At 35.3% G+C, this 18,933-nt stretch overlaps 2 protein-coding genes across 2 annotated transcripts in view; both read right to left on the reverse strand.

Annotated features, from left to right (window-relative positions):
• The window catches only part of LOC309476168 (uncharacterized protein), a 209,688-nt gene that overhangs the window by 154,419 nt on the left and 36,336 nt on the right, over positions 1–18,933 (reverse strand). The gene's annotated exons all lie outside the window — the stretch shown is intronic.
• Positions 1–18,933, reverse strand: part of LOC309475960 (muscle M-line assembly protein unc-89-like) — a 70,546-nt gene that overhangs the window by 15,396 nt on the left and 36,217 nt on the right. The window contains exons 2-5 of the mRNA XM_082138985.1: positions 14,709–15,038; positions 13,560–13,907; positions 4,327–4,452; positions 1,255–1,551 (exon numbers count right to left, since the gene is read on the reverse strand). Of these exons, the coding sequence (XP_081995111.1) occupies positions 1,255–1,551; positions 4,327–4,452; positions 13,560–13,907; positions 14,709–15,038 (1,101 nt within the window). The remainder of the gene's footprint in view (positions 1–1,254; positions 1,552–4,326; positions 4,453–13,559; positions 13,908–14,708; positions 15,039–18,933) is intronic.

Raw genomic sequence — 18,933 nt, forward strand, 5'->3', positions numbered from 1 at the left:
TATCACTCGTTTAGGATTGTCTGGTTTACCTTCATCTGGATTGTTTCAATAAATGCTGTGATTAGATCTTTGCCTCTGCTCCATTCATTCTCCACTCCAGAACCACACGGTGAAAATTAAAAATGTATTTACTGTCACTTTTCATTAATTTAATGCATCCTCGCTGAATACAAGTATTATTATTTTTAAATCAAACTTTTGAATGGTGGTGGTGGCTATACAGACGATGAGGATCAATGGCGAGGCAACTCATCAAATCTGTCACTTGCTAATCCTAATTTGTTCAAAAAGTTAAAAGATCAACAGTTGAGTGCATCTTAGTTTCAACCAATTTAATTTTCCTGTTGCTCAAACAGTAGAGCTTTGGCCAAGGTCATGGGTTCGTTTCCCAAGGAAAGCAAGAACTGAGAATGTAAAAAACGTGTACCTTGAAATGCAATGTAAGTCGCTTTGGATAAAAGTGTCTGCCAAATGCATAAATGTAAATGTAAATTTAGACTTTTATTCACAACACTTATCAACGCACATCAATCTGAGTGTTTCATGTTCAGGTAAACAGAAGCTCAAACATGCGTGACACGCGAGAATCAATGATGTTTAGGTTTCATAATATTTGCACTTGCGTTTAATTTCAAACAGCTGAATATTAATTGAATTTGCTTAAATGTATAAAGAGATTAGTTATATTAATTTTGGTATTCAAAATAATATAAATATAACTAATATGAATGTTAGAATAGTATTTAACATAAAGCTATATTTGTCAACATTAATTAGGAAACTTGACCTAGGAATATTATATCATTTATTTATCAAGTTCAATAATCATTTAGAAATATGTTTATACATGTCTAGCATATTAACATTACTTAATGCATTAAACTAAGTATGAAATATAAAAGCAACTCCAAGGAAGCAAGAAGACGTATGGTTCATGCAGATTTACAGTAACTTGCAGTTTTTTTTTTTTTTTTTTTTTGTATCAGAGATGATCTGCTTCTGTGAACATTAAATACACCAGAAAACCATCATAGTTCTTGTGTTCTGTCTCTTCAATCAATACTGTCTAGAAACTGTTGTGCTGTTTGTGTGATCAATGGAGTGTGTTAAAATGGTTTATTAAAAAAAGACTGAAATGATCTGAGGAAACTGATGGGAAGCTGAATTACGCCATTGAGCTGAATTACCTTTAGAAAGAAACTAAAAGAATGAGGAAAAAATGTGACCATTATTACATTGACTGGAACGACTCACCAGTGACAGAAATGTAGAATTCTTCATACAAGGTCCTTATGTCTCTTCTGATCAGTATTTTATAGAGTCCAGAGTCTTCAGTTCTGGTGTCTGTAATGGTGAAAGATCCAGTCTTCTTGTCCACCTCTAGTCTGTCTTTGAATCTCTCATCGGGAATGATCTCTTCTCTCCCTCCTTTGATTTCAGCTATGACAGTGTCTTTATCTCCAGACGTCTTGATCAACTGTATCCGATCACCTTTGTTTATTTCAGTGACAGGGTTTAAAGTGACAGTGTGTCCCTCCATCACGGTCTTCGCTACATGTCACAGCACCACAGAAATAGAGAAAAAAAGGAGATTATAAGTGAGTGAACTGAAGGACTGAGAAAATACTGTGTGATTCTTCATGTGCTTTCTAATAATCACTTCATCATGTGGATGACTTCTACTTGATCTGCAACAATTAGCAATAATGTTGCATGTGTTAAATTAATTGTTTAAAGGGATAGTTCACCTAAAAAAATTTATTCTGTCATTAATTGTCATTAATTACTCACTCTCATGTTAATTCCAAACCCATAACACAAATGAAGATTACTTTAATGAAATATTTGAGCTTTCTGTCCCTCCATTGACAGTCAAATACCACTTTCAAGCCCCAGAAAGGTAGTAAAGACATCATTTAAGTTATCCATGTGACTCCAGTGGTTTATTAAAAATAAAAAAACACAACAATTTACCAACGCGCGTTCACAAGAGCATCACAACGCAAACATGTTGTGTTGACACGAGAACAGACTTTGTAGCATGAATACACATTACAGACGTGTATCATATTGCTTCAGAAAATTTAGGTTAAACCACGAGAGTCAACGTTTGCAATGCCATAAAGGTGGGAAAATTATGACAATTTATATTTTAGAATAATCTGTCCTTTTATAGGAATGAATAACACTAATTTGCTTGGTTTTCAGTTCTGAGTTTCTGATCAATATTCTATGGCCAGGTTTCACAGACAGGGATTAGATTAAGCCAGGATTAGGCCTTAGTTCAATTAGGTTAAGTAGCTTTTATAAATTCGCTTAAGAAAAAAAAAAACATTACTAGTGTGCAATCTTGAGATAAAACCATGGCACTGACATATAAGATATCTCAGTGCAAGTTGCTTTCAGTTAAACCCACTCAAACATGCATATTAGTCTGGGACTAGACTTAAAAATTGTCTGTGAAACCTGGGGAAAGATGTTTATATGAATAAGGTGAATGAAGCCACACACAATGACACAAACACAAATACAGCTGTGAGGCGGCTATAAAGATATCAGGCAGTCCATATAAGACTCAATATGACAGAAAAAGGGCAGCAGGACTTTTTGTATGCCAGTTTCTGATACATTTCCCAACCTTAATATCAGAACAACAAAAGTACACAAACAAATGTAGGGCTGAGCAAATATGGGTAGAACTCTTTACTCAATGGCCTTCATCATCACGGTATGGTAATGCCTATCTAGTGCAGGGAATTTCATCAATATGCTGATTGAGGACTGTTGGGACACTCCAGGCACAGAATGGTTCTGTCAGGAGAGACAGAGTCATTTGCACCTCAATGACACGTCTGTACTATTCGCTTCACAGGACAGATGCTTTCAACTACATACTGTTTATTTATTAGCAGAGGTGTCAAGTAACGAAGTACAAATACTTCGTTACCTTACTCAAGTACAAATTTGGGGTATCTATACTTTACTGGAGTAATTATTTTTCAGACGACTTTTTACTTCTACTCCTTACAATTTGAAGCAATTATCTGTACGTTCTACTCCTTACATTTTAAAAATAGCCTCGTCACTCCTATTTAATTTCGGCTTGTCGTCGTAAAAAATAATAATAATAAAATTGGCCAATTACACAAACGGTTTAGAATACACATCGCTAAACTGATTGGCGTTGTGGTGTCTTTCTAACTTGTGAGAGGCTGTAGTCACATTTGTTTGTGCGCAGCGCCAAAAGTCCTCCGAAGGAAACCTAGATGCGGCAAGCGAGGGAGAAATCAGGGCAAATCGCGTGAAATATTGATTTACACACACAGAGAGAGAGAGAGAGAGAGAGAGAGAGAGAGAGAGAGAGAGAGAGAGAGAGAGAGAGAGAGAGAGAGAGAGAGAGAGAGAGAGAGAGAGAGAGAGAGAGAGAGAGAAAGAGAAAGAGAAAGAGAAAGAGAAAGAGAGAGAGAGAGAGAGAGAGAGAGAGAGAGAGAGAGAGAGAGAGAGAGAGATTTTTCCTTACATTACTTTTACTTTAATACTTTAAGTAGTTTTGAAATAATTATTTTTTATACTTTTACTTGAGTAAAAAGCTTGAGTTGATACTTCAACTTCTACAGAAGTCTTTTTAAACCCTAGTATCTATACTTCTACCTGAGTAATGAATGTGAATACTTTTGACACCTCTGTTTATTTGTGTGTTCTAATATGTAACTATGCCTCTTACTACATGAAAGGCTTTTACAGCCTGCACAGCATTGCATTATTTGTTACAACTAAGTTTTCTATACAGTATGTTGTTCCATTCTACCGTCTATTTAAACGTGTAACTTAATAAATTATTTTGCCTGCTTTAAAGGCTTTGAGAATCTTTCCTTTTACACTGAAATGTTGAAAGCTAAAGTGATTATAACTTTCGTTATCTAACCGTTCAGGTTAAATCCTACACTTTCCTATCAGTTCTAAGTGAGACCTTTAAAGAATAAGAGGTTAAAGAATAACAACTTTCATGGAGTCAGATTCATCATTTTGGAGTCAGATATATAACTGAATTATGCACGTCATCCTTTATCCGTCAACTGCTTTTTGTTTCTGATTGTTGGTTTAAAATAACCGCCTAAGCTTCCAGCCTTACACAAGCAGATATAATCAAAAACTGATCTTAAATTCACCATTTTAAACAGACAGAGATTCAGTAATTAGTTTGTTAATGTAATTCAGAGCTGTAAAAAGTATAAATATTGACTGTAAAAAATCATATATTTCAACTCTACTGTACTACAATAAACTAAAAAAAAATTCTATTGCTGTATTAAGTGTAATACTTACTTGTTTGTTTTTGTCGTTTAGGGATCTTGAGGAGATAAACACCAAAAGCTGCGGCTGCAAACACCAGCAGCAGCAGAACAACAACAATCCCTGCTTTAGCACCTGGAGACAGACCTGGTTCTGGTTCTGTAATAATAAAGACAGACATTAGTGTGAATGTGTCTGATCTATAACACACACTATAAACATCAGCACTATATAACCTGAGTGAAGATCTGATACTGTAATGATAAAGACAGACATTAGTGTGAATGTGTCTGATCTATAACACACACTATAAACATCAGCACTATATAACCTGAGTGTAGATCTGATACTGTAATGATAAAGACAGACATTAGTGTGAGTGTGTCTGATCTATAACACACACTATAAACATCAGCACTATATAACCTGAGTGAAGATCTGATACTGTAATGATAAAGACAGACATTAGTGTGAATGTGTCTGATCTATAACACACACTATAAACATCAGCACTATATAACCTGAGTGTAGATCTGATACTGTAATGATAAAGACAGACATTAGTGTGAATGTGTCTGATCTATAACACACACTATAAACATCAGCACTATATAACCTGAGTGTAGATCTGATACTGTAATGATAAAGACAGACATTAGTGTGAATGTGTCTGATCTATAACACACACTATACACATCAGCACTATATAACCTGAGTGAAGATCTGATACTGTAATGATAAAGACAGATATTAGTGTGAATGTGTCTGATCTATAACACACACTATAAACATCAGCACTATATAACCTGAGTGTAGATCTGATACTGTAATGATAAAGACAGACATTAGTGTGAGTGTGTCTGATCTATAACACACACTATAAACATCAGCACTATATAACCTGAGTGAAGATCTGATACTGTAATGATAAAGACAGATATTAGTGTGAATGTGTCTGATCTATAACACACACTATAAACATCAGCACTATATAACCTGAGTGTAGATCTGATACTGTAATGATAAAGACAGACATTAGTGTGAGTGTGTCTGATCTATAACACACACTATAAACATCAGCACTATATAACCTGAGTGAAGATCTGATACTGTAATGATAAAGACAGACATTAGTGTGAGTGTGTCTGATCTATAACACACACACTAAACATCAGCACTATATAACCTGAGTGAAGATCTGATACTGTAATGATAAAGACAGACATTAGTGTGAATGTGTCTGATCTATAACACACACTATAAACATCAGCACTATATAACCTGAGTGTAGATCTGATACTGTAATGATAAAGACAGACATTAGTGTGAATGTGTCTGATCTATAACACACACTATAAACATCAGCACTATATAACCTGAGTGTAGATCTGATACTGTAATGATAAAGACAGTCATTAGTGTGAATGTGTCTGATCTATAACACACACTATAAACATCAGCACTATATAACCTGAGTGTAGATCTGATACTGTAATGATAAAGACAGACATTAGTGTGAATGTGTCTGATCTATAAGACCCCGTTCATACTGTCAGTCCAAATCCGACTGTTTGTGTATCCGATTGGAATCTGATCTAGAGTATTTGATTTCCACATGTGTATCACAACTTTTGTTTTCCGTAATATCTGCATTGGTTTCTATGGCAATGGCGTTGTGTTGGTAGGCATACACCAAAAACAACAACAACAACCGCAACATGGAGGGGTTTGCAATAGAGATGTTGTCTATTTAAATTTTACAACATGGAAATGTGTAGCCGTCGTGCTGGACTGCGTCTTCTGAGCGGCAGAACCGGAGGCTTGAATGCACAGCTTTTTTCCGTGCTGTCATCTTCGCTGACATTCCAAAACATGTCTCCGTTATATTGTCATTTTCTGCCCGTCCGGCACTTTGCAACAACACAACATTGTTTCTGCAGTGACTTTCAGCATGTTTCCTATAACAACATCTGACGTTTACATAAACCACGCGAAATCTGATCAGAGCAGCAGTAGCAGTCAGACTGAAACAGATTTCCAGAAACGCGATTTGAATAGGATTTCAAACCACATATGAATGTAGCTTGAAGCGAATTTGTAAAAAAAAAAAAAAAAAATCGCATTTTATGTGATTTTTTAGTTTTTTACATTAGCTAATTCTGACCGGATTTCAATAGGATATGCACAAAAATCGGATTTGGACTGACAGTCTGAACGTAGCCTAACAAACACTATAGCACTAACCTGAGTAGGCTAATGTTAAATATAACCGAAAAACCACGATAAAATGTCCTGACGGTTAGTATAAATCCTGTCCAGGCAGCATCAGTCTGACACAGCCACAGCATGCAACGTTTTTTATTATTATTAGTAGAGCTGAAACAACTAATCGATTTAATCGATTAAAATCGATTATTAAAATAGTTGTCAACTAATTTAGTCATCGATTAGTTGCTAAATAACTTTTATTTGCCGTAAGCGGCTCATTTCGTGCATATTTTAAATCTGCGGTGACCAAAGTGTGGCAGTAATGAGCCACCGGAGGTTTTACTCAGCCAGTACAGCAGGAGAAGTAGCGAATAGCCAATAGCTGGCCTTGTTTTATGTTACGTGCTTACCGCACAGCGTCTCTGCCTGCAGCATTCAGCGAGATGGCGGACTCGGAGGCAGCAGTGGAGTAAGCTCGGGAAAGAAAAAGAAAAAAGCGGAAGATAAAACTAATCGAACGAAGCAGCATTCGGCAGTTTAGGATATCGCACAAGCTTTACCAACAAAGAAAACATTTCATCACTGGAGAGTTTATTTTTCGACACCATCGATTTTGATTAATATGCGCGAGGGAGAGAGAGAGCAAGACAGCGCTCGGGTGAGTGCGCGCGCGCGGCCGGCGCTCTCTCTCTGCTCGTTCTTATATATGCCCTGTCAAGCGCGCCCTGTTAAACTGACAGGACTTAAAAACACATGCAAATGATACACTTTCACTCTATGATGGTTAAACTCGGCAATTAATAATTTTTTCTCGGAACTAATGTTTTGGTAGGAACGAAAGTTTACATCGTATGTTTCTCCGGAATCAGCCAGCGCGAAGGACGTCTATATTCCGATTGGTTGCTGGCGTTTGCCGCTGCTTGTCATAGCTCATTACCATAAAGTTTAGCTACTTTCAACTTTCTGATTGATTTCACAGCATAAGCTATAAAGCTGTTTCCCAGGTATAAGCTGTGTGTTTACGGGAAAAAATAAAATAAAATGCAATTTACTGCAACTGTATTCTGTTTTATTCTTATTCTTCGTGAAAATATGTTCTGCAAGATTACTAATAAGCTTTGTTCGGGATGTTAAACTACTTTAGGAGCCAAAAGGACTGCCATGGTGAAAACATTATTTGAAATCTCCTTGTGAAATTTGCTAGAGTACGTATGGGTCAGTGTTTTGATTGCAGAAGAGTTCGACAAAGGATTACTAACACATAATAAAACACAACTCCAGGTGTGTTTTTGATGAGGATATGACAATGCAAAATGGTTAAAATCTCTAAAAAGTCTATGTTGAATGATAAAGACCCTTTGTTAATAATTTACTTGGGAAAAAAATGGGCAAAACTAAAATATAAGTACATAAATCGATTAATCGTAAAAATAATCGTCAGATTAATCGATGATCAAAATAATCGTTAGTTGCAGCCCTAATTATTAGGCTAATTATTGTACGAGAAGACATGGCGGAAAGCAGACGGTGCGGGAGATTCATCCCCAAAAATCCTCCCCGTCACGACGGCAGCTTCTCAGTGACAGTGCAAAAAAAAATTGCAGATATTATAATAATAGCCTATAAAAATGCACCCTCAATCACCCTTTTTTGCCCTCGTGAAATCTATGTTTTGAAATTGAGAATACAAGATCAATGTTCCCATTTTTATACTTTATTTGTAGATAAAGGTCTATGGATTTGCATAAAGGTACTTTATCTACTTTATCTCCTTTATCTCCTCCTGGTTGTCTGTTAGATCACAACACTGGAGTAGAGAGAGCACTATGAATTGTTCTTCACGCACACAGTAACTGAAATTTAAAATAGTTAAACGTATCATATCTTTATGAACATTTTCATCTCATTTTAACAAAACCGTGATAATATTGAGAATTGTGATTTTTTGGTCACTATAATCGTGATATGAAATTTTAGGCTTTGTAAAATAGCCTACTTTTGTCAAGTCAAGAACGGCCGTCCAACCAAAAAAAAGTCTAATAAAGCAATATGAACAGCCAACATCAGGGGCACTAATACGATCACTTATATAGGCTATGCGTAAAAAAACAACTGAGGAAGAAGAGTCGGCCTAGCCACTGACAGAAAGTTAGTTTTATAAGGCTTAGCCTACGCTTAGGCCTACCTATACAGGCTATAGCCTACTGCACTTTTAAATTTGCTTACATGATATTTGAATAGTTAAGTTATAGTTTAGCAGTGGTCTCCAACGTGGTGCCTGTGAGTTGCCGCTAAACACATTCTATAAATAGCCCCAACTTGCCAGTAGCGATCCCCTGTAAATCGGGGTTTCAGACTTCGACTAAATGGTAATTTTGCGACTTTTTTTCGCCGGTGCACTTTTGCCTCTACAAAATTACCCAACTCTCTTTGATTATACGCTGTCATTTGTGTTGCGTATGAGAAACATCAAATGGCAAAAGCTCAAAAAGCGGTACAAATCTTGTTTGATCTGAGTAGCACGGAGCATTATCAGCTCGGCCCAAATAACAGCGATCGCGGCCAAAGCTGATCTCAATCACGCGAACATACACAGAGCTGCGCGATCCACTGAGAAGCAGTTCAATTTAGCGCAGAATTCTCTATCTCTCTTATAAACCCACAGATCACTATGTGATTTAAGCTTGTTAAAATCCAGATGAAACAGCGCTGATTCTCAACATATTGACGCAAAAAAACAGGTGAGACATTGTTCCAAGAACAAACCAGATAGATATTTCACTCCACAACTTATGAATTAACTGAAGTAAAACAAACTTTTTTTGGCAGAAATGTGCCTGTATATATTATATTAAAAATGATGTTATATTAATATAGTCATGTATAAATGTATTAAATGTAATGCAGTAGGCTAATGTTTTTGTTTAAGTTATGGCAGATTATTTATTTATTTTTGCATTTATATTTATATTAAATGTTTGAGCTACTGTTTTTGATTACAAATAGGCTACAATAGGTTTATAGAAAATAATACAAATATAAAAAAAGTCAATACATTTTTCATAATTTTTCAGGAATTGTTGATTTGTTTTTTCAAACACTTGTAAGTCTGAACCAGAATATCAAGATATTTTATTATTTTGCATATGGTGTTAAAAAGTAAAAAAGCACCATTATTATTATGCCATTAATGACAAATTCCAGAAATTCGCAATTTTTATAGAAAATGTATTCAGTGTTTGCTTTATGTTTTGACTTTTTAATCTTTAGTTTTCCGCTGGCTGCTTAACTGTGTGTTTATAAGACGTGTTTATTATAGTAAACGTGCAAGAGAAAATCTGATCAGAAGATGTTGGTTATTTATCAGGGGTGATACAGTCATCATGTAGAGGTCTGATTCACTGAGTGAAATCTCTGAATAAATCAGCAGTTAATTTCATATTTGTTCAGCAGTTTTATGATATCATGACATCAGTGTTATGACAGATATTCTGAGTTTTTTTAAAGTCATTATTCAGAAAATGTTTAAGCCGTGTCTTTTAGACGCACAGAGACATCAAGAAACAGCGTATGAATCTCAACAATGGTGACAAACAACAAAAATCCTCAATCGTCAAAAATCGACAATTGCAGCCATAGTTGAGATACATATGCTAATTCTTGATGTCTGTGTGTCTACATGATCTGTCAAAACATGTATTGTATAATGACTGCAGGATTTTATGCAGTATTATTGTAGGGCTACAATAAACAGTTTAATACTAAATTGTTTAATAACTTAAATTGTTTAAGAATTTAATAACTAACATAATAATATTAAATAATTTAATCAGAGATTTGACTCTGGGTAGTATCAGTGAATCAGGCCACTACATGATGATTACTTCATCACCAATATGTAGCCAAAATTGTCGGATCACATTTAATCTTGCATTTTTGCCATAACAAATGTGCTTTAGAAACACACAGTTACATCAATATGCTAAATGTTGCTTTATTTAAAGGCAGTAGCTGTCTAGTCACTAACACAGTGATGTCTGTAGTTACATTAGTTCCTGTGTGTTATAAGTAGCCAATGGCTAACAGTAAGATATTTACATTTTGCAGTGAAAGTGTTTGATCATAATAATTCAGGAAGGACCTGTAAAATAAGTGTTTTTCTGTAAATCATTTACTGAAAACTTCTGAAAACTTTTTTGCATTTTATTCAAATTATATTTTACTTCAATTTTACATTTTTTTTTTGTCTGCCAGTAATTTTACTGTTTAAAAAAATATATAGTCAAGGTGTTTGATCGTCATAATTCAGGAAATACATGTAATATTCTGTAAAATGTTTAATGAACATTTCTGTAAACGTTTTTTTTTTTTTTTCACCTTATTTAAACCAGGAAATTTTTCTTTAATTTTATGTTTTTTGTTTAGCAGCTGCAGCTGACAATCATTTGACCTTTTTTTTTTTACAGTGCGAATAACAGCTGAGCCAGAGGATCTTATCACGTTATATAAACCTCTAAAATCACTATGCAATAATGAGTGTTTGAAGTGAATTAGTTTAAACTCTATGAATGAAATGAGCAAAGCACATACAAAGAGTAAAATTAACTAAGTCAAACACATTTTCGATATGTCTATTTAAATGTTTTAAATCTTGTACGCTATAATAAGTAATGGATGGGCGGTCCACTTTCCCGCAGAGTTTAGCAGTAACCCTAATCAAACTCTGTATCTTTCTAGTATTCCTGAAGAGCTTGATTAGCTGGTTCAGGGGTTTGATCAGGGTTGGAGCTGAACTCTGCAGGACTGAATCTGTCTATCCATGAGATATATATGTTTGTCTCACTCTCTCCTGGACCCGGCAAACATTTGTGAATTATTTATCATTTGTTCAGAAATTGTATGCATAGTAAAAGTTGATTTAGCAATTTTTCAACCACTTGATATTTTATCTTTCAACTTCCATGCTCTCCAGTCAGTTGTTTTAGAGTCAAACGACATTTGATGATGTGGATGATTGTCCTGACATAACTCTGTACACAAAGTTCCTCTTAAAAAAAGTTCTCTTTTATTTAACATGTATTGTCATAGTTTAAATCATAAGATATTTAAATAAATTATTATAATTTATTATAATTATAATAGATATTAATATTTTATGAGTTATACAGGGAATACTTTTCAAATTAAAACTATGAAGGGAACAGAATTATATTTAAACTGAGTTTTTCCGTGTAATTTACAAACTTCTGGTTAAAATCCAACCCACTTTGATCTAAATACAGATACAAATAATTTTGAGCCATGATAAATGATAAAGACAGATATTAGTGTGAGTGTGTCTGATCTATAACACACACTATAAACATCAGCACTATATAACCTGAGTGAAGATCTGATACTGTAATGATAAAGACAGACATTAGTGTGAGTGTGTCTGATCTATAACACACACTATAAACATCAGCACTATATAACCTGAGTGTAGATCTGATACTGTAATGATAAAGACATTAGTGTGAGTGTGTCTGATCTATAACACACACTATAACATCAGCACTATATAACCTGAGTGAAGATCTGATACTGTAATGATAAAGACAGATATTAGTGTGAGTGTGTCTGATCTATAACACACACTATAAACATCAGCGCTATATAATCTGAGTGAAGATCTGATACTGTAATGATAAAGACAGTCATTAGTGTGAATGTGTCTGATCTATAACACACACTATAAACATCAGCACTATATAACCTGAGTGAAGATCTGATACTGTAATGATAAAGACAGACATTAGTGTGAGTGTGTCTGATCTATAACACACACTATAAACATCAGCACTATATAACCTGAGTGAAGATCTGATACTGTAATGATAAAGACAGTCATTAGTGTGAATGTGTCTGATCTATAACACACACTATAAACATCAGCACTATATAACCTGAGTGAAGATCTGATACTGTAATGATAAAGACAGTCATTAGTGTGAATGTGTCTGATCTATAACACACACTATAAACATCAGCACTATATAACCTGAGTGAAGATCTGATACTGTAATGATAAAGACAGACATTAGTGTGAGTGTGTCTGATCTATAACACACACTATAAACATCAGCACTATATAACCTGAGTGAAGATCTGATACTGTAATGATAAAGACAGTCATTAGTGTGAATGTGTCTGATCTATAACACACACTATAAACATCAGCACTATATAACCTGAGTGAAGATCTGATACTGTAATGATAAAGACAGTCATTAGTGTGAATGTGTCTGATCTATAACACACACTATAAACATCAGCACTATATAACCTGAGTGTAGATCTGATACTGTAATGATAAAGACAGACATTAGTGTGAGTGTGTCTGATCTATAACACACACTATAAACATCAGCACTATATAACCTGAGTGAAGATCTGATACTGTAATGATAAAGACAGACATTAGTGTGAGTGTGTCTGATCTATAACACACACTATAAACATCAGCGCTATATAACCTGAGTGAAGATCTGATACTGTAATGATAAAGACAGACATTAGTGTGAGTGTGTCTGATCTATAACACACACTATAACATCAGCACTATATAACCTGAGTGAAGATCTGATACTGTAATGATAAAGACAGTCATTAGTGTGAATGTGTCTGATCTATAACACACACTATAAACATCAGCACTTGATGACACTTAGATTTGGTAAGTAGATAATAATGTTTATGACTTTATGATAATTACAAATAAACATTAAAAACAGTTATGTAGATTAAAAAATTCAAATGTTAATATTGCTATTGTAAGCCTGACAACAGTCAGTATTTATCACAGATCTGTTCCCAGGTGTCAGTAATGTAATACAAAGCCAAGCTCTTTTAGATAATAAAAGGTTTGGGGAAGAAGTTATGAACTCTGAATGTTACAGTATTGGTTTGTTTTAAAGGAAAGTTTGGTTCCTCGTGATTTGAGTCCTTTAATGTCGTATCATCTGAATTATTAGACAACTGATATATAATAATTAATTCATAAGACTTGAGTTACTCACCACTGATAATAACACTGAATTTCTTGTATAACGTCTGTTTGCTGCTGCTGATCTTCACTATATAAAGTCCAGAGTCTGTGGTTCTGCTGTTTGTGAAGGTCAGAGATCCAGTCTTCTCATTCAGCTTCAGTCTGTCTCTGAATCGCTCATCAGTATCTTCATATAATTTTGAGCTCTTTGCCTCTATATCATGTTTAGCTATGAGTTTTCCTTCATCTCCAAACCTCCACACTATCAGCTCATCTCCGTGTGTTTCAGTAACATCAGTCTGAAGAGTGACAGAATACCCCTCCATCACTGACACACTCTTCATTTCAGCTTTACCAGCATCAATCACTGATGGAGACTCTAAAAGAAAAATATTTACATACAGAAATTAAACATACTGAACACCATTACTGGCTCTAGAATATCAAGTTTAGCAGTTGATTAGTTCATCTTATAGTTAATGCACAATCCATATGTAGATTGATAAAAGTAATCAGTTTAACATGTGCAACCGCTAACTATAATCTGGTTGACTAATTTGATTGGCCACGAGGCATCTTATTTCATACACAACACAGGAACATTTCATTGTTTGTATCAATTATAATTCAGAATTCTACAGAAGGACTGATTCTGCTTTGACTGGTTTTGGAGCTTTTGGTGGAGTTATCTAAAAATATCTGGATACATTGTGTAATGTAAGGCACGTATGTATGAGGCGTCATTTCATATCACAACACATGAACATTTCACTGTTAGGATCACAGCACATTCCTAATTCTATACATAAATTAATTCTTTACTTGTGGAATGAAAAAAAAAAAAATCTGGCCATATTGTGTGTGAAATGTGTGAAATAAAAAAATAAAAAAATCACGCTCACTGTCATGCCGTCATGTGATCACCTGCAGCCCAACCACAGTCATGATGATATTCAGAACATTACTGTGATATTGTGAACTACTGCTGAACACAGTATAAATACATTTGGTGGCTGCACTGAATGTCAATTTAATTAATAAAAAAAAGAAACTTTAAAAAGATTTAATCTCGATTTTAAAAGATTCAAATATATTAAAACACACACACACACACACACACACACACACACACACACACACATATATATACACACACATATATACATATATCCATCCTCACCATATACGGTAACACTGAATGTGGATGGCACTGGTGAGGTCCCAGAGATGCGGATGATCTCTAGTTTATACGGTCCAGTGTGATTGGTTCTCATGTTCTTGATGGTTAGAGATCCAGTCTGTTGATCCAGCTGCAGTCTGCCTCCGAATATCTCAATGAGATAGGGATATGAGATCTTCCCTCCATCAATTTGAGCGATAGTGGAACCTTCATCTCCAAACCTCCACAGAATCATATTAATTTCCTGTGTTACATTAAGATCAGTGTTTAGAGTGACAGATTCTCCCTCCATCACTGCCTTCACTGCATCTGCATCAACACCAAACACTCCTGCAGAACAAACAGAAACAGTTTCTCAGAGATTTAACTCATAACACTGCTGAGCACTGTTTCATAAAAGACTAGGGCTGTCAAAGTTAGCGCGTTAACGCAAAATCATATTAACGGCACTAATTTTTTTAACGGGCGATTAACGCAGGGCAGCGCATATTTTCTGTTTGACCCGTGGCCCAACCCCTAGTTGGAGAAATGGAGATACACAGTGTTGGCAACTTAGCGACATTGCAGACCCCTTTAGCGATTTTTTTTCCTTCAACAAAGCGCCTAAACCTTATTTAGTTTCTGGTGGAGGAAACTGTTGAGGTGAAGGATTTTTTCCTGGAGATAGACAAATTCATATGGTCAGTGGTGTCAATGCTGAAAGTTGTTAGTTATGAAGCTCTGTGCAAGAAGAAGAGGTTTAGGCTGAAAAAGATGTTGGCTAAATTACGGAAAGAAAAAAGAGCTGTGCAAAAATAGCATGCTCAAATGCACAGGTTGAATTTCATACTTAATGCTTTGTGTCTATTCACATTTGTTTTTCTCTATTTTCATTTTTCTATGGAACTTTTAAAATTCGGTTCCTTAAATATTAATGGGGGTAGAGATCGGAATAAATTAGGCATGATTTCAGAGTTTGTTAAAGGAGTTGATATAGTCTTTTTGCAAGAAACACATACAAGTACTGATAATGAGACTCAGTGGGGTATGTGTGGGAAGGGAAATATGCTCTTAGCCATGGTACAAACAAGTGCTGGGGTAGCTATTCTTTTTTCCAAAAATCTAAATGTAAATATTCGATCAACAGAGGAAATTGTAAAAGGTAGAGCACTTTTAAAGGGACACTTCACCCATTTGCATTAAGCTTTGTATTGTTAGAAACCCAGTCATATATTATAATAAACGTGGATTTTTCATTAATTTTTCCCTGAGATGGAAGAAATAAGGATTTAAGTGTTTTACTTCCTGCTTATTATGACATAAAAATCATCATTTTGCGTCATAATAAGCAGGAAGTCACATTTCATTGAAAAGTGTTGAGACTACAAACACTAGCTCCTCATTATTCCAGGGGGCGGGACCCGCTCACGCTACAGGCCTATTACAGATCAGTGGGTGGGACTTCACTTTCTGAAACTAAAAGCAATATCCTCCATCTTGTTTGGAAGCTAAGCTAACAGGCACTCATAGATATAAACACAGGCACTGTGGAACCAGCTGTGAAGATATGACAATAGCGGAGGGTAACGTTACTCAATATGATGTAGAAGAAGAGGATTTCGGAAGTCTGATGCTCGAATCAGGTGTTTGTGGCTACCTTTACAAGCCGCATAGCGAAGAGCAGCCGAGGCAGAAGACCTGCCTGCCGCGGACGAGGAGTCCGGACTGGCTCGAGCTGGGGGTGGACTGGGGGCGCCGGTGATCTCACAATGCAACTACGAACACAGAGATAGAGTCCGTCTGCTGCAAAGAATTTAAACGATGCCAATTTCTCCTGGACGAAATCTCTGAATCAGACGAGGACACGGACGTTTGTGTTGTGAACCATCCTAGTTTCGCACCGCATCTGACTGAACATCCCGGTAACGTTACCATGCAATAATTCACCACTTCGAAAGAAATACAAATGAGGAGTAATTCACTAATGAGTTCACCAACTAACTAACGTTAGACATTTTGTGTGAAATGAATTTCAAGCTCCGGTGGTAGCTAGCCTATAGACGGATGAGTGATTCATATGCTGTTCTGGATTAGTGGGAGTGGCTTGCGCAGCTGTGCAATGTGGTGCATTGTGGGAGTTGTTGTCTTTCATACAAATGCGTCCTGAAGTTACTTTCTTTCTTTCCTCGGTCAAGAAGGCACAAATTCAAAATTTATTTTACATTTCGACTACATATATGACCCACTTTCAATAAAGATCAATGTTCCCATGGGTGAAATGCTCCTTTAACTAAAGTAGAGTCTGAAGGAAATATATTTGTTTTAATTAATGTATATGCTCCTAATAATGGACATGAGCGTGTGGTATTTTTTATGGAATTGAGAACAGTTATTCAGAAAATTTATGATACTGTGTGCATGATAATTGGGGGTGATTGGAATTGCACAACTAAATTTATAATTGATAGGAATGGAGAGGAGCCATAATCAGTCAAGCATTCAATTGTTAAAAATTATAAATGAGTTTGATTTAATAGACTTGTGGAGAAGTAGGAATATAGGAGTTAGACAATATACATGGTTAAAGGCATCAGATAATCAAGTTAGTGGTGCTCGTTTAGATTTGGAATAATAAGGTAAAATGAATGTATCCATTTTGCCTAATGGTTTTTCAGATCACCATATGATTACTTTTGATTTTAATTTAAAGAAAGTGGTTAAACCTTGTTATTTTTGGCATTTTAATGTCAAGTTATTACAGGATATCAGTTTCTGTGAAAAGTTTAAGGTAACATTATGTATTTTTTTAGGAAATGAAAATTTTCAGATGAGAAACTGGGAGGGATTGCTGGAGAAAGTGATAGCCTGATTGTCTAAATGGACCTGGCTATTACCACAATTGTCGTACAGAGGGCGAGTCTTGGTCATTAACAACTTGGCGGCCTCGACATTGTGGCATAAAATGACTGTTATGGAGCCTCCAATGGAGTTGGTTCGTAAAATAAAAAGGACATTGGAAATGTAGATTTTGTGAAAAGCAAGAAGACTTAGAGCTTTCATTTTTAAAATGTGGAAGATTATAAGATCTTTTTAATTTTCTTAAAGATTTGTTTAAGGATTTTGATGAAGAATTTTTTAGATCAAATATTTATTGGAGGTGTTAAGTATAGGTATTCTATGAGAAGGATGACATGCTTATTAAAATATTTGTTGGGAACAGCAAAATTAGCAATCTGGAAAACAAGGAAAAATGAAGGAACACAACTTGGGTCTACTGATGTGCAGATGATGTTTAGAAAACTAGTGGGTGGAAGAATTAAGATTGAATTTGCGTACTACAAACTGGTGAAAAATGAAATGGTTTTTTGTGATATCTGGTGTTGTAAAGATGTCTTATGTGAGGTTTTTGAGGGTCAGTTGGTTTTGAATATTTAATTAATGTTTTATGTGTTTTATTTATTATTTTTATTTTTTATAGTATTATTGTGAATGTTTGTGAGATATAATTGAAAATTTAATAAACGTTGTTTAAAATCTCTCTCTCTCTCTCTCTCTCTCTCTCTCTCTCTCTCTCTCTCTATATATCTCTCTATATATATATATATGCCCTGTCAAGCGCGCCCTGTTAAACTGACAGGACATAAAAACACATGCAAATGATACACTTTCACTCTATGATGGTTAAGGGTGTCACAATTCTCCACATCCTCGATTCGATTACATTTTCGATTCTAAAGTCACTGTTCGATTCGATTCTCGATTTGTTTGATTGTAAAAAAAAATTGCATCACAATAAGTGTATAGAGAGCCTAAGTCCCTCCCCTCCGCTTCCGGCTCACGGGACCTTACTTCGGAAAAAATATGTATGGTAGTCAATGGCGAGAGACAACTTATCTTTTTATTCCGTTTGATCTGTGCCCTGAATTACACATATGATGTTTGTCAATTTAAAAGGTAATTATGAAAGTCAAGAAAGTCGCGGTTTGTCATAAAACAGAAGAGTAACATTTAGTTTAAAGGGGTGGTTGAATATGATTTCACTTTTCTGACTTTAGTTAGTGTGTAATGTTGCTGTTTGATCATAAACAACATCTGCAAAGTTACAACGCTCAAAGTTCAAAGCAAAGGGAGATATTTGCTTTTAAAGAAATCGCTTTTTAAGGACTACAACAAACGGCTGGTAGAGACTACACCACATTCCTCCCGGGTTAGTGACATCACTAACCTTAAAATTTACATAAACTCC

Source organism: Leuciscus leuciscus (genome assembly GCF_965113295.1).
Source record: "Leuciscus leuciscus genome assembly, chromosome: 15".
Lineage (NCBI taxonomy): Eukaryota > Metazoa > Chordata > Actinopteri > Cypriniformes > Leuciscidae > Leuciscus > Leuciscus leuciscus.